Genomic DNA, 22,494 nt, shown 5'->3' with positions numbered 1-22,494 from the left:
ACATGTATTTTCTTTATTTCTTTCTGCCAGGTAGCACTAATCTGCATCCACTTGATAAATTTTAAATAGTCTTGAGATATAGTTTACTTTTGTTTTTTAAATCCTCTAAAATATTAGAGAAAAAAAAAACATTGTAAATATAAATTAATTTTATGAAAAGAAAATTATTATACAATTATTGTCCCAGATATGATTTGCCTGTAAACAACACAAGACTCGTACATGAACAGCACCAGAGGGTTAAAAAAGTACAGGTGAATCTCAAATTATAATATCGTGAAAAAGTTTCAAAAAGTTAAACTATCATATATTCTCGATTCATTACATGTAAAGTAAACAAGTTTTTTGTTGTTGTTGTTTGTTTTAATTTTGATGATCAGAGCTTACAGCTCTTATATGAAAGTCAAAAATCCAATATCTCAAAATATTAGAATATTTACATTTGAGCTTCATTAAATGACCATCCCTACAGTATAAATTCCAGGTATCTCTTGTTCTTTGAAACAACAATAATGGGGAACACTGCTGACTTGGCAATGGTCCAGAAGACAATCATTGACGCCCTCCACAAAGAGGGTAAGTCACAGAGGGTCATTACTGAAAGGTGTGGCTGTTCACAGAGTGCTGTATCAAAGTATAAATGCAGTTGACTGGAGGGAAGAAATTGTGTAGGAAAAGGTGCACAAGCAACAGGGATAGATGACCGGCAGCTTGAGAATACTATCGAGCAAAGCCGATTCAATATTACGACCATGATATTACTGTGCTTGATTGGCCAACCAACATGCCTGACCTGAACCCCATATGGAATCTATGGGATATTTTCAAGAGAAGGATGAGAAACAGTCGATCCAACAATACAGATGAGCTGAAGACTCAATAGTGCCTCGTGACTGATCACTTCCATGCCACATCTCACTGATGCTGGAATTTTTGTGCTAAAGGAGCCCCAACCAAGCATTGAGTGCATAAATGAATATACTTAAAGAACTTGAACTTTTCTGTTTATCAAATCCTTTTTTTTTTTTGATTGATCTTAGGAAATATTCTAATATTTTGAGATACTGGATTGTTTTACTTTCATGAGCTATAAGCTCCAATCATCAAAATTAAAAACAATTTTTTTTTAAGTGTTTTACTTTACATGTAACGAATCTAGAATATATGAAAGTTTCACTTTTTGAAACAAGTTACAAGGAAAAAACGATATTTCACGATATTCCAATTTTTTGAGATGTGTCTGTATTTAAAAAGCAAGTGAAGCCACAACAGGAAAATAAATTAATAATTACAATGAAGCATAGGAAGCAAAACCACCATTCGCATTAAAATCAAGGCAGAGCTTTCCTTCAGCTACATCTACAACAAATATCTTCATGAAATAAAAAGAAGAAAAAAATAGGTAACACTTTAGTTTGTGGACCAATTCTCACTATTACTAGTTGCTTATTAGTATGCATGTTACTAGCATATTGGCGGTTTATTCATAATTATAATGCACACTTTAATGCCTTATTCTACATTTAGATCCTTAATCCCATTCCATACCTAAATTTAACCACCTTACCAACTAAACAATAAATTATAAGTTTGATTCAAAAGTCCTAGCTAATAGTTAGTCAAGAGTGTGAATCAGTCCCCAAACTAAAATGTGACCACAAATTAAAACATAATCAGAATTGCACCGCCAATTCAATTATAATCAATTACTTATGTTATGAACACACCTGTTTTCTGGCAGCGCCTCTGTGAAGCATCTTATCACAACAGTAGACACTGGATCTTCAGGGCTGCTAGATGACATAATGATAAATAATCATGTTTTTGGCTATCCAAAAATGTCAAGAATACACTACAACATTAAACTGCAATATAAATGCAAAAGTTCATTGCCCTTAATATTCATAGTCTGTCTTAACCATGTCTGTTAGCCACCTGTTTGTGTTCGGCAAAATTCCTTCCAGCAGATAGATAGTGTCCTGAGGAAAAGAGTTGCATTTATGAATTAGCTTTGATACAAGATATTAAGGGCGGGAGGTTGAGTTGGACGATACACTAGTAGAAATGTGTTAACCACTATAACTATTCAAGTATTGTTTCTTTTGGAGGCCAACCTGTTAATCAGCATCAGTAACCAGTTTTTGGAAATACTGGTTATAAACAAAAATTCACAGCTACAATTAAAAACTGTTTGTTTTTTTCTGCTCCCATTGCATTTTCAGCACTAGCCGAAAAGGGCCTGCTGTCATTTCTGCAGAACAGAGTGTGGCCTCTAGAGAGAAAAAATAAAAACATTAACTTTAACAGCTTCTGAAACCACACTGCCCAAAGCGCAACAGCACTGCCCTGAGACTATGGGCTCTAACTGAGCCTGTTCTTTTAATGAATTGCTCAGATTTCATTGAGACCATCCTCTCTTATAAATCACATTTTGATCAAATATAACAATGAACAAATCCATGTTTTGTGGAAAACAGAAAATGAGGTGAATGAAAAGCATTCAGATATACAGCAATATAGCAATGTTTTGACACTACACAGCAAAATATGAATCCCTCTTATTAGTGCACTTCATCACAACAAATACCAAAACAATAACATGTCAATTCATTCTAAATGATATAGCACCAAATTCTACTAGTTATGACTATGAATCAAAGTATCTGCTCTCATGAAATTAGTGAGTGCATTTATTGATGGATTCATCTGATTCAAACCTAATTAACTACTTAGCGTCTGAATCTTTTTTAACAATTCATAAAAGAAGAGACTCAAATGAGTAATTTGTTAGTGAATCAGGATACACTGCATGCTCTGTGCCAGCTTTTGCATGCAGCTCATGAAGACAAAACAACTCAATAGAGGGATGAGCACTATTTGTAAGTCGCTTTAGATAAAAGCATCTGCTTAATGAATACATGTGAATGTATTCATCACACAATTTAGACTCACATTCACAACTCTGGTAAATATGATTTCTTATGGAACCAAGGATGTAACCGTTAACGTATTTTCGGTTCAGCATACATGTGTAACCAGTGTTGTTTTTTCCACTGCACATGCAATTTTTACGTGGAACCTAATTTTAAACTCAGACACAGGATGACTAATCTATCTCATAAGCATACAGTTTAAAGCAGCTTGCCCTCCTGTTAGATTAAGCAAACAAATTAAAATATACCATCGTTTTTCTACATTAATTTGCAGATTACATATTTATGATTACAAATTGTAATGTTAGGTGTGATTACAGAAAACTGAGTGATGGCATAAAGGCATTTACCATAATACAATAGGTAAACCAAGTTGTGTCCAGTAAACCACTGTTTAATTGAAAAAAAAAATAACAATAAATAAATAAAAAATCAATGTTTTGTTTTTTTCCCACCTGCTGTACTCATTTTCTTGTACCATAACACTCCCTGCACTGAGATTGAGCAAAGAAACACTGGTATAACCGTGATAGAAACAATACTCAAATGTTTACGGATTCATCATTTTAACCAGTATATCACCCAACCCCTACAAGATATTGTAAGAACAAACAACATAACATTAGAAACAAATATTACATGTCTGCATTATATTATGCATAATACCATACTGTTAATATACATTGTTTATTTACCATACTGATTCCCTTCTGGATCAACCAAGACTCAGAAGAAACTTCAAGTGAGTAGAACACCTCCATAGAAGGCAGTGACTGAACCACAAGCTTCCTAGCATGACCCTTAACACAGACAAAGAAAATGTAAGGATTAAAACTATATTTTCAGTGATCATGCCATCACTGTGATATATAGAGTTATACAATTGCAATACAAATTATTCAACCCCCAGAGAATGTAATAATTTACAAATGTAAGAGGTTTTTTTATTATTATTTTTTATTCCATCCATAACAGTTTAGTGGCATATTAAAGGTGATTATGTTGATATATAATGCAACTAATGTATAATGTACAGGACTTTTTTTTTTGTAATACATCTAGGCCTATGTCAATCATTCAACCCTTATTCAACAATGCTGTTTATCATATGATGCTATTTTAAAGATCATTATTTTGTGTATTTAGTGTAACATAATATGATGACATGCTTTGGTGTTCAAAAAACACATTATTTTTCAAATACTGGGTAACACTTTATTTCGATAGTCCACTTTAGGCATTCTACTAACAGTAAGTAACTTTGTAACTACATGTCAACAAGCAGTCAGTAGAGTATTAGTAGATTGTCTGCTTAATATCTTCTAACACTTTATTTTGATGGGTCCACGACAAACAACGTACTGACTATAAGAAACTTTGCAAGTATATCAACTTATTCTACTAACCCTAAACCTACCCTACTGAGAGTTAGTAGACATGTAGCTGCAAATGAATGAGAATTAGTTGACATGTAGTTACAAAGTTACTTATAGTTAGTAGAATGTCTAAAGTGGACTATCAAAATAAAGTGTAACCAAATACTGCACATTATTGTCTTTTAATAATGTCTTTTGGGCAGGTGTGAATACAGCAATCGCACTCGCGTGCACACCAAACAACTGTACCGAGACCCAAACGCGTCGTTTTCTACAAAGCCCCTCCTTCTGACAAGTGCAGTCTGCTCTGATTGGCCAACTGACCCAGTGCATTGTGATTGGCCGAACACCACAAGCACGCGTTGGAAATGTAACACCCCTTACCATAATCGCAAGCTTCAGCTTTTAAGTTAGTTTTATCAGTTCAAGCCTGAAAGGGAAACAGAGCTGCGTGATCGACACAGTGATGATGCTCGTATGTATTTGCAGTACACAACCCGAGTTTAAGATTATTTCTGATGGGCTGTACACTCCACTGTGATGTGACCCTGTTCCCCTCACACACATACACTCGCACGTTATGAGCAAAACTCCACATTTGAACAGTCAACAGCAAATACTTGCACTAATAACAAAATATACTTACAGTCGCTGATTCAGAAGCGCCAGATTGTCATAGCAAAGTCAGAATTTACCCTTTTTTTTTTTTTTTAAATAGCCTTCGTGCATAGCCAGCCTTGTACTCTCCTAGGTTCACGAAACTGTTGTGTCGTCCATAAAATTGGTTGCACAAATTTGAACATTTGGGTTGTGCTGTTGTGTTGTAAACAAATCTTAACCAATGATTCCTGATTGCATCTACTTCGGAAGGCCAAATAAAGTGCTTATGCTTTCGCATAGAAACACACAGCTGACATGGCTGCATCAACACTACTGCGGTTACTGAAACCACGCCTTCTTTCTTTGTGTGAACCTTTGGGCGTCATTACGCAAATATTTCCAAATATGTAGAAATAGATGTAGACATAAGGGGGCGTGTTTGATTGAGCTGTTTTAGGGGGGCATGGACGAGTCTTAAGTTTTATAAAGAATATCTCTTTGGGTTTGAGACTTTAGCCTTTGCAACTTTAAGGATCTCATCTATGCACGAACAGCTTGTAACACTCCAAAGAGAAAGGAAAACTTGAAATCGCATCATGTGACCCCTTTAAGTCCCCTGTTTGTATGAACGGCAACAAAATAGTTTTAAATTAAAAGTCTTTAGAAAGCGTAACAAAACTTAACTAGCTTGAGCTGGTACACATACATCATTTTATCCAATGAATGTGCTAAAGTTGGGTGCAAACATGGCCAAGTCAAGTGAGTTCTCAAAAAAAGCTATAGAGAATAAATTGTTGGTTACACTTAATTTTAAGGTGTCCTTGTTGCAGTGTAATTATACATTTAAGCACTGAGTAATATTAATTAACTACATGTACTTACAATATGGTTAGGGTTAGGAGTAGGGTTTGGTTTAGGGTTACTTGTTACATACAGTAACTCACAGAAGTGAGTTCACCCCTCACATTTTTGTAAATATTTTATATCTTTTCATGTGACAACACTGAAGAAATGACACTTTACTGCAATGTAAAGTAGTGAGTGTACAGCTTGTATAACAATGTCAATTTGCTGTCCCCTCAAAATAACTCAACACACAGCCATTAATGTCTAAACTGGCCACAAAAGTGAGTACATCTCTAAGTGAAAATGTCCAAATTGGGCCCAATTAGCCATTTTCTCTCCCTGGTGTCATGTGACTCGTTAGTGTTACAAGGTCTCAGGTGTGAATGGGGAGCAGGTGTGTTAAATTTGGTGTTATTGCTCTCACTCTCTCATACTGGTCACTGGAAGTTCAACATGGCACCTCATGGCAAAGAACTCTCTGAGGATCTGAAAAAAAAAATAATGTTGCTCTACATAAAGATGGCATAGGCTATAAGAATATTGCCAAGACCCTGAAACTGAGCTGCAGCACGGTGGCCAAGACCATACAGCGGTTTAACAGGACAGGTTCCACTCAGAACAGGCCTCGCCATGGTTGACCAAAGAAGTTGAGTACACGTGCTCAGCATCATATCCAGAGGTTGTGTTTGGGAAATAGACGTATGAGTGCTGCCAGCATTGCTGCAGAGGTTGAAGGGGTGGGGGGTCAGCCTGTCATTGCTCAGACCATACGCCGCACACTGCATCAAATTGGTCTGCATGACTGTCGTCCTAGAATGAAGCCTCTTCTAAAGATGATGCACAAGAAAGCCCGCAAACAGTTTGCAGAAGACAAGCAGACTAAGGACATGGATTACTGGAACCATGTCCTGTGGCCTGATGAGACCAAGATAAACGTATTTGCTTCAGATGGTGTAAAGCGTGTGGCGGCAACCAGGTGAGGAGTACAAAAGACAAGTGTGTCTTGCCTACAGTCAAGCATGGTGGTGGGAGTGCCATGGTCTGGGGCTGTATGAGTGCTGCCGGCACTGGGGAGCTACAGTTCATTGAGGGAACCATGAATGCCAACATGTACTGTGACATACTGAAGCAGAGCATGATCCCCTCGGCAGTATTCCAACATGATAATGACCCCAAACACACATCCAAGATGACCACTGCCTTGCTAAAGAAGCTGAGGGTAAAGGTGATGGACTGGCCAAGCATGTCTCCAGACCTAAACCCTATTGAGCATCTGTGGGGCATCCTCAAATGGAAGGTGGAGGAGCGCAAGGTCTCTAACATCCACCAGCTCCGTGATGTCGTCTTGGAGGAGTGGAAGAGGACTCCAGTGGCAACCTGTCAAGCTCTGGTGAACTCCATGCCCAAGAGGGTTAAGGCAGTGCTGGAAAATAATGGTGGCCACACAAAATATTGACACTTTGGGCCCAATTTGGACATTTTCATTTAGGGGTGTACTCACTTTTGTGGCCAGCGGTTTAGACATTAATGACTGTGTGTTGAGTTATTTTGAGCAAATTTACAATGTTATACTAGCTGTACACTCACTACTTTACATCGTAAGAAAGTGTCATTTCTTTAGTGTCGTCACACGAAAAGATATAATAAAATATTTACAAAAATATGAGGGGTGTACTCACTTCTGTGAGATACTGTATATGCATAATTAAGTGTTATTATAATAGTAAGTACATGTACCAAAAAAATACATGTAACGTGTAACAAGGGCACCTTAAAATAAAGTGTTACCAAATTGTTTTATTAAGTTAGACCAAGCCCTGTTACAGTGAAATATTACAATGATGGGGGTGCTTGAAGTGTGCTTGCTTTTTACTGTACAGTGCTACCCCACATTTTACACATTAAACATCTGTGCATTACGCCACAAAATAAAAATGATAAAAAAAAAGTGGAACACTGCATGCAGCATTATGTGCTTCCAAAAAAATGGAATTACTGTATGCTTCCTTCAGTAGTGGCCACATTATTTAATGTCACAAATACAAATGGTTTCAATTGGTCACAGACACACTTTATCTGACCTTTTTGTTGACGCATCTATTCCCGAACCAGAGCCTTGATTATAACATGCCAAAAATTTGGGCCATAAAATAAGAAAATATTTAATTTATCAATTCTTTCCTTCATTCCATTAAAAATGAGCATGTTGCATTCATTCCTATAGTTTAACTAAAATAAATTAAATACAATGTGGCTACAATTTAATTGTTCCAGACCTGTTGGAGTTCTATTTTTTCTGCTGAAGGCAAAGATAATTTTGAATAATGCATCCAACCAAACATTTGTTGGTCCCGACTGACTTCCATAGTACATTGACATAAAAAACTATTTTTTTTAAGGTAAATGGTTGCAAACAATTTATTTTAGCTACATTAAAAATTTAGTAAATTCAGTGAATCATTTTTTTCAGTGTATGGGGAAAAATACTTTGGAAGTCAATGAGGACCAGAAACTGTTTGGTTACCCACATTTTTCTAAATTTCTTGTTTTGTATATTAAAACTGAAGCCATTCAAATTATGAAAGAACACATATGGAATTATGTAGTCAATAAAAAAAGTCAAATAACCCTGAATATGGTTTGTTTTTAATTCTTCAAATTAACTACCTTTTGCTTTGATGACAGTGTAAGGCCCGCACAATTGGTCCAAGGAAGGTATCCAATGGTGGCTGAAGCCTTCCTGCATGTTTGGTCTTTCCAAGTTCTTTAATTTAAATTAAACTCTAATCCGAATCCCCTTTTTTTATGACCTCTAATTTAGGTTAGAATGAAAATTGTTCATAATTTATAAGTTAATTTATCTAAACATCTGATTATTCTATTTAGCTCTTTAATTGCATTGAATCTTATTAATCTTGTTCCTATAACACTTTGAGTCTCGTACCGGCCGGTATACGGAGCTCATACTCACAAACTCATCAGTCTTGGTCTTTAGAGGCAATTGACTAATATTCTGGACGGCCAGTGCCATACTCTGCTCATTCTAGAATACTTTTATTTAGGTAAAACTATATCTAACCAGAGGTCATGACCATTACACTATAGAACTAAGTTGACCAACTTAACTTCCTCTAATGTAACTTTATATATGCCGTGATTTCTCACATACATTTAGTTAGAATAATATTACAATAATCAGAGAATTAAATGAAAATGAAAAAAATTTCCTGGTGTGAATACACCCTCAGACTGTAGCCCTCCTCCAGTCCAGACAAATGGCATCAGCTTTACAGTTTATCAAAGTGTCTGAGTGCATCTCAGATGATCAACGTGTCTGAGGTGTTTAATCATAGTGTATGAGATTCTATAAATCTTACAACAGCTTTGCACACTCTAGGCATTCTCCGCCCCGCCCAGCCCAGTATTAAATGATAATTTTGCAACAGTTTTTGATTGGACATGCTAAACATATCTAATCAATTTGGGTAATACATTTTCATTTTAATTTTGCAACTTATAAAGCGTTAAAATATGTTTTTGATTTGCATATTAAAACTAGTGTAGGAAATGGCAAAGGTAAATTATATAATTGAATTTTCATTTTGCACTAAACATTGCAGTGTTTCCCACAGGATTTCGTGAGACTTGTGGCGGCAGGTGACATCACATTAATTTGCATATTTATGACATCATTGTGTCAAGTTTGCGTTCAGACGAGTTTTGGCACTTCAGATCTGTTCTACTCTATGAAATGTCACATACTGTAATACAACTGAATGCCCAATAAAGCTGTTCACATTATATGTATATGTTCTGTTGTCATACATAAAACAAGTATAAACAGTAATCACAGCCCATTAATACTACGTTAACCAGGAATCACTCTCACTATACTCCTGATTTATAATCGCGACATTGTCTGATAAAATCAATATGCATCTAACTTACACTAAAAAGCGACTATATGCAGTGTTTTGGCTATATTACTGTTTTGTCTCATTAAGCACACTGCCTGCGTCTGAGTAACAAACTATGTGCATATTAACAAACAAATTATGTTCAAACAGTCAGTAAACGACAGGTGCTTGGAAACGCTGTTTTGTAAATGATTTATTGACTATTTTGCTGTGTTACGGTCAACTGAATGCATTGCCATTTTGCATATTGCATTTCAAAATGAATTATGCTACCCATATGCTTCCATACTGCAGCAGAGATAGCTCTTGGTCTTCCTTTCCTGGGATGGTCCTCATGAGAGCCAGTTTCATCATAGCATTTGATGGTTTTGGTGACTGAACTTGGGCATACAAAGTCCTTGAGATTTTTCAAATTGACTGACAATCACTTCTTAAAGTAATGATGGACTGCCTTTTCTCTCTACTTAACTGAGTGTTTCTTGTCATATAATGAATTTATACAGTAGTTGTAGTCGCACAAATTGGACTATTGTACTTGTACCTTTCCTCTGCACAAGACAACTAATGGTCTAAAGCACATTAGTGGTGCCTTCAAATGCTATTAGAATTATCGTTAATACGAGTTTCCTAGTGAGGAATTGGACATATAAGGCCTCTCTAAGGCTGTTCATGTCCAATCTCCGACTAGGAAGCTTGTATTTAAGATAATTCCGATAGCACGTGAAGGCAGCATTAGGCAAGAAATGTCACAAATGAACTCTTGACAATTCAAGTGTGAATTGAAAAACCATTCCAGGTTTTATGAATCTGATGAGAAAATGCCATGAGTGTGCAAATCTGTCTTCAAAGCTAAATACAGCTACTTTGGACATAAAACATATTCTGGGTTGTTTAACACTTTTTTTGTTTACTACATAATTCCATGCGTGTTATTTCATAGTTTGGATGTCTTCAGTATTAGTGTATAATGTTGAAATGAGTAAAAATACAGAAAAACCATTGAAGGAGAAAGTGTTCCCAATCTTGTCTGGCAGTGTATATTTGCACACACACATACATGTATAGAACTCATGAAATACCTTTTCTTCAACCAAGGACATGATTTTCATGCTGTTATCATCTTGCCTGTTTAACACAAAATAAATGTCCATCACAATGAAAAATAAGCAACCTCTCTTTGTATGTCTTATAAAAACAAGTCAAAATGAGACACTTGCTGTGTGATAGATGAGGAGTTTCCATCCGATATCAGCAGGAAATCAACAATGTATTGATCTGGCCAGCAACAAAGCAGGACAAACGAGTGAATGTCCAACAAGCTGAGCATGCCCTAGAAGAAAAGAGGAATGAAAAATAAATAGAAGCAGTGACGGGCCCAAGCCATCAGCACAAAGCCACCCCTGTGGCATCAGGAGAATGGTGCCCAGTGGGAGCATGCATTTACAGTAACCATCTGGCAGTCTGGATTTAGGGGTTACTGCAATGAAAGCGTTACACTATAAGATCAAGACACACACAGAGAACAATATATAAAACTTTAGTAACACTTTATTATGCAGTTTCATTCATTAACATTAACTATATTAGTTAACATGAACAATATTTACATAGCATTTATTAATATTAATTAACATTTAAGTTCAACATTTACTAATGCATTATTAAAACTTAAAGTTATATCTGTTAACATTAGTGAACGTACTGTGAATTAACATGAACTTGTTCCACTTCAAATGTAGTGTATATTTTTCATTGTTAGTTCATGTTAATGCATTAACTAATGTTTTTTAACCATTTTTATGTTTTTTTTTTTATTTTAATGATCTATAAGCATTTGTGAAATAATTATATAAAACTATATTACCAGTACAGTACATATTAACTTAATGTATTTGTATCTTATTCTAACTAATTGAACTGGGCAGTGAGAGAGGGTAGGACACATAAATCTTTGAAAGATTTTTCGGTAACACTTTATAATAACTTCAAGCTATGAATCATTAGTTAAACATTAGTAAATAAATAGTCAGTTCATCCTTTACAAAGCATAGTTCCAACATTAATAGGCATTAGTAAGCAGTTTATAAATACAGCTATAAATGCCTTGTTCTTGATTTATAATAACTCTTAAATAATTTTATAACACTTAAAGGACATTTAAAGTCTCCGTTATCTTCCAAACAGAAAAAAATTAACAAACACAACATATAGGGATAAAGAACTCAACTCTAAACTGTACACTTGATTTTTTTATTTCTATGAAATTGCAGAGGTTTGTTAAATGTTTTATCAAGTGTACAGTTTTGTTTTTTGCATCTAAAAAAAAATATTTCTGTGTTCTATATTACTCTGTGTTGTGTTCAATTTTTCTGTTTAGATGATAACTGAGCCTATAAATCTCCATTGTAAATGCTTTACAAGGTATAAATAGTCCTCACTCTAGATGAGCTCACAAAAGTAGATGACTGATGACTACTAAATGTTTTATAAGTACCTGACCTAATCATGAATTACAGCAGGAATATGTGTTAATAAATCATTTATTAACACACTGCAAATATTATGTGTCTAAATAATACTATTTATAAAATGTACATTTAAATAGTTTATTAATCATTTACTCACACTTTCTAAATTATCTTATGAACCACTGACAACTGCTAAATAACTGGTTTGTAATACTTTAGAAATGATAAATTGATCGTTGATAAAGTATGAAAATACAATTATTAAACATTATAGATATGCTCAAGAACAAAACATTTATAGATGTATTTATAAACTGCTTACTAATGCCTATTAATGTTGGGAAAATGCTTTATAAAGGATAAACTGACAATTTAGTAATGCTTAACTAATGATTCATCGCATGCAATTATTATAAATTGTTACAGATTTTTCTTTTAAATATATATAAGCTGGTCTGACGTGAGCTTTTTCTGAACCCGTTCACCCGAAGCGCGCGAACTAAAAAGCCTGTCTAACAGCGCCTGATTACTCAACTGATTTCCAAGTTAGCTTTTGCGCTAATACTGTCAAAACACACAAGGTTTACATATAGACTCAGTTGGTTATGTCTAAAATGAAAGTAAACAGTTGAGAGAAAACCGGATGCGTGCCTGTATATTAGATGTAGGGATGCAACGATTATAGATTTTGCTGGTACGATTATTGTCTGATGAATAATCACGGTTTTACGATTATGACGATTATTAGGCATTTATTCATTTCCCAACATTAATAATGTATAAAATCACATGAACACTCTTTAGATGTTAAAGTGTTATTTATTGCTGGCTTTTGAAACAGAAATAACACAGTAACCAACAATACAGCACAAAATAATAATAAACAAACAACAAACAAAAGTCCATCTCTTCCATTAGAATTAAAAAAGGTGACCGCTGCTCTGTAAACATCCATGACAGTATTTCTCTTTTGAAAATAATGAACGAAAGAACAATAGGTAGGTCCCATTTGTTAACATTAGTTAAAGCAGGTTAACATTAACTAAAAATGTGCAATAGCTAATTGTTGCAGTAGTTAATATTCTTTGTTAATGTTGATTAATAAAAAATACAACTATGTTAGTTAATGTTAGCTCCATTGAATTATATTAAGACAACTTTTGATTTTATAATGTATTATTAAAAGTTGAAATTAAGATAGCATTATTAATAAATGCAGTCATTGTTTTTTTCATGTTAACTAATGGAACTTGTGTTACTGAACAATAATAACGAATCAGTCGTTGATATATAGATAGGCCCACTGTTCTCTATTATAGATCAGTGGATGGGCCATGGTTTAGCTTAGAAAAAATGTTTGAAAATAAATAGCTCATTAAGTCTTTAAGTAAGAATTATTTGATGCTATTGTGAAGACTAAAGCGAATATAAATATCTAAATGACTGAGTGTGAAACATTATTTACACAGTTTTAGGAAAGTAGCGCAGCTGATTTGTTTACTGGGTTACCGGGGTAACGGCAGCGGCAGCGCCCTCTAGTGGCGAATGTGCGTCATTCAGCGCGTCTTCACTTTAACTCGCTCCGCTTTTCTTCTCATCTGTGCTCATTTAAATTAAACCGTTGCCTTTTTAAAGTTCTAAAGTAATCATATGAGGCTGCATCGCAATTTTTCCATAAATAAACAGAATAAATTAATACGTTTGTTATAGGCTACTGTATAAGTTAGGCTGTTTTGTATTTTGTTTTGTATTCGCACTTGTGCTCCTAAATACATTTTCCAGTTCGCACACATCTATTTTTAGTCGCAAATGCGAGTGAAATGCTCGCACTGTGGAGCCCTGCACACTACTATCAACAGGCATTTCTTTGGTGGAAATAAAGCTTTGCTGTTTAGTCCCTCTGTCACTAATGTAATTAGTGTAGTAGCCCCCTTGTCTCTGATAAGCAGCGCGTCATTTGAAGCTGGTGCACCACTAGCGTGACTTTGTTTTCATTTTGCACAAGCTGCAACAGTTCAGCTCCGTGCAACAGAAACACTCGGTTTTGCGAAACCTTTACGATTAATTAACCGTGACGTTTTAAAGCGCGATTAATCGCGGAACCGGTTAATCGCTGCATCCCTAATTAGATGCGTGCAGCTCTTAAAGGGACAGAACTAAACATGCAGCCGACTTTATTCTTTAAATGTTAAAACAACAAAACACAAGAGAAAAAAAAAAAAAACTCACTTCTCTTGACTGAAAAAAAAGTTACTTTAATAGGAATCAATCTATATAGCGTTTTATTTTTATATTTGTTCATTCAATTTCTTGAATGCGCCTGCTAAATATGCCTGTTGTACCTGAAAATTAAACACTGTTTGTTTTATTTGTATGTGTATTTGTAATGTGTATCTTTGTTCTTATGTTTGAATAACAAAGATAAAATGACAAAGATTTTCATCTTTGTCCCAATCTTCGCCCACTTTGGCCTAAATATCCACCATTCTATTTTTATTTTGTTACCTTGAAAGGATTTGTCTTTATAATAGGGAAATTAGTTTGGCTGTACTGCTCAGACAAAATAGTAAAACCAACATGACAAAGAATCGCGATAAAATTGTGAAATCGTGATATTTAAAAAAAAAAAGCGTGATATATTTTTGCCATATCACCCACCCCTACTTCTAACTATTCTAAAGGATTCACAAGTTTCAAAATCAATGTTCTAAAGCAGCGGTTCTTAACCCTGTTCTTCACATCCCCCTGCTCTGCATCTCTCTCTCTCGGTCTCATTCAGATCATCAACTCATCTGAACTGTTCGTTATACACTTTATGTGTATAGACAGACAGATATTTTTCACATAGCTATGAGAAGTGTTAAACATGGACGTGCATGCTGTTGCTGTACCGTATTAAAGCTATAATCAGGATGAACCGTATATTAACCCTTTAGGTGCCAGGTATTTTTGGAAAAAATGCTGGATTTTGACATCAAGATTTCAAAAGCTTGTGGCTTGAAAGGGGTTAAAGATAGAGATCTACTGTAAATTAGAAAAATGTTGTGCATGACCGAAAGTTTATGTGGAGTGTAAATATATTCATCTAATCAGTATATTATGACGTCATCAGGGGGTGGCCCTATTGAATTTCATAATATTCAGGAAATTAAATAGATATTGAATTGATGTTTGAACTTATTTGCATGTTTTTTGGGGGTTTTTTTCTTTTTATCCTCATTCCAAATGATCAAAAAAGAGGAAACCAACAATAAAACAGGAGAAAGTACTAAATTATTACTATATTACTATACTATATAGTAGTAAAACGCATGTGAAGAGTAGCCTACTTTTTGATCAGTTCATCAGTAATATTCAGGAAATAATAGATTTTTAATGGATGTTTGAACTTATTTGCATGTTTGTTTGTTTTGTCTTTTTATCCTCGTTCCAAATTATCAGGAAAAGAGGAAATCAACAGTAAAACAGGAGAAAGTAGTAAATTATTACTATATTACTGTGCCATAGTAAAATACATGTGCCTATTTTTTGATCAGTTGACCAGCTATCTGCCCAATCAGGTATCTAAGTGACACAGTGTATAGTTCTTGAGAGTATGGTACCTCTCATTGCATGGCACAGCGCACAGACCAACCCCACACTGACTGCCCTTAGAGAGAGCTCGCACGATCAGAACAATCGACGCAGTCCAGCCGATCATCAGCAACACGGAGCCAGTGGCACTCAGAGAGCAACAGCTTTCCTATGGACACTACAACCATGCCACCCCCATCCCCGTTGGGCAAAGAAATGATCACTTGTTTGTGCTTTGTGAACATTCTCGCCTTGCCAGGAGGCGAGTACCGGGAGAAGCGCGATCATTAGACGACCGATAGTCATTCCCCTTCAGAGTCAGAATCGGCAAATAACATTTGCAACACATCCTCACGGTACAACTTTGTATTAGCCATTTGGCGATTTTATATCACAAATCTTAATTTACTTGCACGCTATGAACTGAACTGCTTCCGCATCAATGACACGATAGCTCACTTGCTCTGCTATTTCCTCCAACACTTAATGTGAATGTGTTAATGAATAGAAACAGGACGTAATTTTGGTCTAGAATCGAAGTACTACATGTCTGCCATCTAGTGGTAGGGAATACAAATGAGATATTACACCATATTAGGAACTGGAGTCTATTTAGTATGACGTCTTGTCACAATTTTGCGACTTTGGCACTTAGAGGGTTAAAAGCTAACAGAAGCAGTAGCATTTACAAATAACAGTGTATCTAAAAGTATGAGACAACAAACAAAAAATATAACAATAAGAGCTGTGTGCTTGCACAGGTTCTGTGCAATCCTCTTCACTAATATCCTATGTGTCTAATTAGGGCTCAAATTGATAAGCAATATTGACGACGCTATTGTTTACAATACAAGCAGAGCACAGGGGCGGGAATTCCTATTCAGGTCAGTACTAAATAAACAATAACATGCATTTTGTGTGATCCCTCTTATTATGGTAAAATAAATAACATTTTACTGATTCTGCTAGCTTCAGTGACTTCCACTGTATTATTTTTTACTAGTTAGTGATTCATGTTATATTGACCCAATAATAATGATCATGTTCTAATGTTCTGTTGTTCGTCCTGATTTTTCTTTCTTAGCTTGATTATTCCGCAGGACAGATTGTGGATTTTTTTTGGGGGAGGGGGCTACAAAGATTTTTGTAGCTCTTAAGATATTTAAAAAGTAGGGCTGCACGATAAATTGCATGCGATATTCATGAGCATGTTGTCAACTAAAGCCGGTTCTGCAATCAGTAGTAAATCTCCATCACGTGCATGCTTTCAGATGGAGCAGCATTTACCACACAGAGGCGTAGTTCACTGACAAGCTGCGCAAAACCATGTTCATAATCGCAGAAGATATCATCAGTATTACGAAATCGCGCTGTGATAATAAAGTTGTGAACTCAGTGAACTACGGCTGTGTAGTAAATGCTGCTCCTTCTGAATGCATGTGAAAATACTGCTTTTAATAACTCCAAACTCAATTCATAATGTCAGTTGAGTTGATATTCTGTGTAAGAAGCCACATCATCTCACAGAAGGGTTTATAAGGCATGCAACATATTTCATAGTATTCTAAGCAGTGATAAAGTCACTGCATTATTATATACTTTATTATAAGGAAAATTATAAGAATTCCGATAAACCACATTTTCACAGTCGTGTGTTTAGTCACTTTGAATCAATGAAAGCAGTTAAATCTTCTGTTTATTCAGCAACCACTAAAAGCATTTCCTGGGTTTCTTATGCGGGGTAAATTGGGAGTTTCTGCGTGAGAGCGCCCTCTGGCCTTCAGATGAAGATGTACCACTAATCACAGAAACATGCTTCACTGACAAGATGTGAATGACTAATCGCACCTTTTGCCTAATATTGATTACGATTTATCGCAATTTATTGTGCAGCCCTATTAAACAGTGTTAGCAATTGAAACTGAAAAAAACTTTGTTTTGATCTTAAATCTTTGTTTTATATGTTACTTTGTTTTAAAGGATTTAAGAAATGTGTAATTTTACAGGAGGTATGTTTACAGCAATTGTCTCATGTTAGTTTTAATAAAAATAAAGTTGGCTGTCGGGCATTCCTTCTTCTGAAATAAATTTCCAAAATGGTATTACATGTGTTGTGTTTGTTTGTAAGTGCCGATACATTTTGAGATATTTATGTTAGTGCTGTCAAACAATTTATCGCGATTAATCACATCCAAAATAAAAGTTTACGTAATATGCGTGTGTTCTGTGCATATTTATTATTTATATATAAAAGACACACACAGTATATATTTTGAAAAAATGTACATGCATTTACATGTATATATTCATATTCATAAAAACTATATCATATAAATATATTTAATATATAAATGGAACATTTTTTAAATATATACATGCATGTGTGTATTTATATATACACACATAATAAATATACCCAGTACACACACACATATATTATGTAAAGAAAGACTTTTATTTTGGATGTATTTAATTGCAATTAATCGTTTGACATCACTAATTTATATAACTTCAGATTTAACTTAACTCTCTGGAGTCGACGCTCGCGGATATGCGTTTTGTGGCAGATTTTCCTGATAAGGCCGAAAAGAGCTTGAATTACTCTGCCATTTTTGATCATACAGATAAGAGCAATACACATTTCGAATCTGTAAGGGGTCTACTTTTATTTACACTCATAACAACAACTAAACTTTGTGCTTTTGAAAAATAAAGAAAACAAACAGGGTGCATTCTCAGTCTTCAGTCTCTCCGTGAACTTCTTTTAGAAACGCTCAAATACTTTACACAGAGAAATGAGAAATATATCTATAGAAAGCTTTACATGTCTACTCTTAAATGAAGTCTTACCGAAAACAAATATTCTGTGATAAAGTAATCCGTATGAAACCAATCATTATCTCTAATTAGGTCGCGCCACGTGCTCCTCGCGCTATTGATATATTGATAAACGCCCATATCACCATAAACAAAGCAGCAACACGTTCATCTCGGATACTTTTTATTTTGGAAGACGACGCTGAGAGGAAAAAGCCTTGTATTTACCTCAGATGAAGATGCGCTGAGAGGAATAAGCTTTGTTTACCTCACAAACAGAACACGCAGCTGGAGCCAGTGGAGGAGATCTTTTATAGAGAGTAAGTAATGTTTCTTATTGGCATTAGATAATGTGTTGTTGTGACATAAACTTGAATGCATTTACTAGTTGGACTTTTCCCAAACTATAACTACAGACTAAAATGTGGGAAATCGAGTGCAACATTTTGAAATATGATAGGAAACCTTTCATTGCATTTAAATGTTGCATGACGTGAGGATGGTTATATGTTCTATAGACCCTTTTAGGGCCGATGTCACAATTACGTCACAGCGCTAGCTGGAGGCAAAACAAAGCGAAAACTGGAGGCAGCCAATTCCAACCAGCGCAGATACGGCTACATATGGAGCTTAAAATATCATCTTGATGTGATATTGGGTGCCTGAATCGATGTTGTAGAGGCTCCAATTTGAAATTTTAAGGCATATCTGAAGCCACTGCCAGACAAAAAACCAGAGGCAAAACAAAGAGAAAACTGGAGGCAGCCCATTCAAACCAGTGCAAATTCGGCTAAGTTACATAAGGAGCTTAAAATATCATCTTGTTGTGATGTTGGGTGCCAGAATCAACGTAATACAGCCTCAAATTAGACATTTGATTGCATACCTGCTGCCACTGGCAGACAAAAAGACGATGACAGCTGTGGTTAAATGCGATTAAACGAGCAGATTGGACAGAAACGATCGTCAAAAATGTTTGCGTTTATAGAGCACACTTCTTATCAGAAAAGGTTCAATAAAGTATTGTCTTTTGTTGTTATGGGCGTGTCTGAAGATTTCTTGCATCTCACGACTATGTAATGTATTAAATACGTTAATTTCTGTGTGCATGTGTGTACAACAACGATTATATAATCATTTGCAATTGTATATGCATTGCTGTGATTAATTGTGGCTGGAATAATAATGTAGCTGTAAAAATAGTTGCCTACTGAAACTGAAATGTATTTATACCTTCATCATGACTAGCTAGACATGGTGAGTTTGTCTTTACTATACATGTTAGACGTGATCCACCTCATAGTAACAGTCCTGTCAGATCATCCATCCTTTGAGTGAGAGTGTAATGTTACAGGTCAGCCGATCTGGTTTCGTCCATTAAAATGAACCTTTTCGACATGTTTCCGTGTTGTTGTTGCTCAGCAATGGCATGGAGGCCATGCTGTCTGGGGGTTTGGCTAAAGGACAGTGGGCGGTGCTCGGGATGACTTTAAAACTGGTCCAAAAAAATACAATATTTGTAACGTAATATATCCCCAAATCCCAAACACCCGTTAACATCAAACCAAAATATTTAATTTAAAGTTTTTTTTTTTTTTTTTTTTATTAGCCACTGATTGTAAACTACATTGGCACAATCATCATAGATGGACCAGTCAGAAGTAGTTATTTGTGTAAATGCAATGTAAAACTAGAATGCAATACCCCCCCCCAATCACCATATCCATTTAGGAGCTCCATGGAGCACTAGTAATCCAGATTTGGAAATCTGAAAAAGTGTGTATCTGTCCAATCCAACTTTGCTTTGAAAAACCAGCATAAAAGTAGGATGGGTTACCTGATCCTGGATAGCAAAACATGGGATTTCCAAATACAGATCATTCTGATCCAGATTAAACTCCAGAACTGGCCCGGCCTGGAAATTGCGGTTTTAAAATTACATGACTTTTCCAGGTTTTTCATGGCAGCACGAACCCAGTCAATTTCTCTCTCTTTTTGAAATTTTTCCACAAATGTTTTAGTATCATTGTTTCCACAAAAATGTTAACAGCAACATTGATAATAAACTGTAAAATGTTTCTTGAGCAGCAAATCAGCATATTAGTGATTTCTGAAGGATCATGCGACACTGAAAACTTCTTTATAAACAACAACAGATTTATAAACAATTCTAATGACGAATGTTGCGTTCTGAAATGTAAATTAAAATGACTCTAATGCAACTAGCATTTACAGTGGATCAAAACTGAAAACACAGTACTGTTACAACAGACATGTAGCACGTCAGACTAGGGCTGCACGATTAATCGAAGAAAAAAAAAATCACGATCTCGATTCATACATAAATGCGATCTCATTTCTAAATGACGACGATTCACTTCCGTGTATTTCCCTGCATTCAGATCATGCTGCATTCACGCGTTATTGGTCACTCACACAACAACAAAACACTATTAATTCACCAATCAATCATAAATCTCGATCACTTTTCTCCTCTCCCTCATTGGCCACGTTCCGCTGTCACTCACGTGATGTGTAACAAGGCAGCAGACCTAAACGGCGCGTTCGCAGAATGATCACCGTATGACATCAAAGTACCACGAGAGGATAAGAAAGCAGTCGGATCCTATGCATTCAAATCACTCTTGCGGTACTTTGATGTCATACGGTGATCATTCTAAGAACGCGCTGCTTCAACGGGGAGTCAGCATCAACAACAGCGGGTATACTTGCTAGTGTTGTCACGATACTGGAATTTCTAACTTCGATACAATACCTTGAAAAATATCGATATTCGATACCATTTTCGATACCACGGAGAAAAAAACTGCCACAATATTAAGGGGGTAATTTTTTTAATTTAAAGATAAATGTAACAAGTCGAGAACATGCGGTATATTTTACATGAACAAAAAAATGTCTTGAGGTACTGCATTTGTTGATTTATTAATCTTTTATTAATCTTAGTTAAATGTTAATTGAAACTAACGTTTACTAATACATGTACTAATTAAAATCCAAAGTTATATTTGTTGATATTCTCATTTGCTTCATAACCAAAATATTTCCAGATATAGGGCCCTATGAAATCCATTTTATTTTTCCCCAAATTCGGTTATATTTTTTTCTACATTCAATTTTTTCCATTTAAATTTTTCTGGACTCTTTTTTTTTAATGGTCAAATTAAATGCTATTAATCTAAAAGCATGTCTAATTTATTAAAATAATGAAAATTATACAATTCAACATTTAATTTATTAAAAGTGTAATAAAAATGACACGTTTAGGGCCGTATGAAATGTTTTATTTTTTTTCTCACCTTATGCTTTATTGTTACCAAATTCTGTGTTTTAGCATGTCTATTATTTGAATGCATACAATTTTTATTTATTCTTACAGTAGCCTTATGAAATGTGTTTTCCCCCTCAGAAATTCTGTGTTGTGTATTTAAATTTCACTGGATATCAGATGAAGGCATAAAACAATTTTAATTAATTTATATTTGAATTAATGAAAATTAAACATTTACATTTTTGGCAAATGAAGGGGATTTACTATTAAAATTAAAATATTTTGTGATTATTTATTTTTTAAAAATGAACAGTAGTAGTAAGTAGTAGTATTATGTACATTCTACTAAGGCTAAGTTAAACCGAACTTTTATTTTGACGGGTTGCCGTGAATACTTCTAAAGTTCTGTGTGTGTATGATATGATGCTAGTTTTACTCAAATTAAATGGTAAAATGCTGGTAAAGTGCCTTTCAGATCAGTTCTGGAGATATTGTTGATGTATTTATGTCCTCATTGAGACGGCAGATGCTGAAATCACCGCGAGCGCCACATTAGTAAACACAACCGCACGTGCAGCACATTCACACAGAGACGCGCAGAACATGCAGGATTCATATTTAAATCCACTTTTGCAGCTTAATATTTACAGATACTAGTCCATATCACGATTT

At 35.1% G+C, this 22,494-nt stretch overlaps 1 protein-coding gene across 2 annotated transcripts in view; it reads right to left on the bottom strand.

The window, feature by feature from the left end:
• Positions 1-22,494, bottom strand: part of kntc1 (kinetochore associated 1) — a 103,266-nt gene that overhangs the window by 71,416 nt on the left and 9,356 nt on the right. Inside the window, exons 9-13 of one of the 2 annotated variants that reach the window (XM_079418748.1) lie at positions 10,890-11,002; positions 10,752-10,797; positions 3,629-3,733; positions 1,936-1,979; positions 1,728-1,790 (exon numbers count right to left, since the gene is read on the bottom strand). In XM_079418748.1, coding sequence (XP_079274874.1) covers positions 1,728-1,790; positions 1,936-1,979; positions 3,629-3,733; positions 10,752-10,797; positions 10,890-11,002 — 371 coding nt within the window. Of the gene's footprint in view, positions 1-1,727; positions 1,794-1,935; positions 1,980-3,628; positions 3,734-10,751; positions 10,798-10,889; positions 11,003-22,494 lie in introns of both variants that reach the window. The other variant, XM_079418747.1, reaches the window with a different exon arrangement.

This window comes from Barbus barbus, assembly GCF_936440315.1.
Source record: "Barbus barbus genome assembly, chromosome: 6".
In the NCBI taxonomy this organism is placed as follows: domain Eukaryota; kingdom Metazoa; phylum Chordata; class Actinopteri; order Cypriniformes; family Cyprinidae; genus Barbus; species Barbus barbus.
Note: the sequence above shows the minus strand (reverse complement) of the source record. Positions and strands in the feature narration are given on the sequence as shown.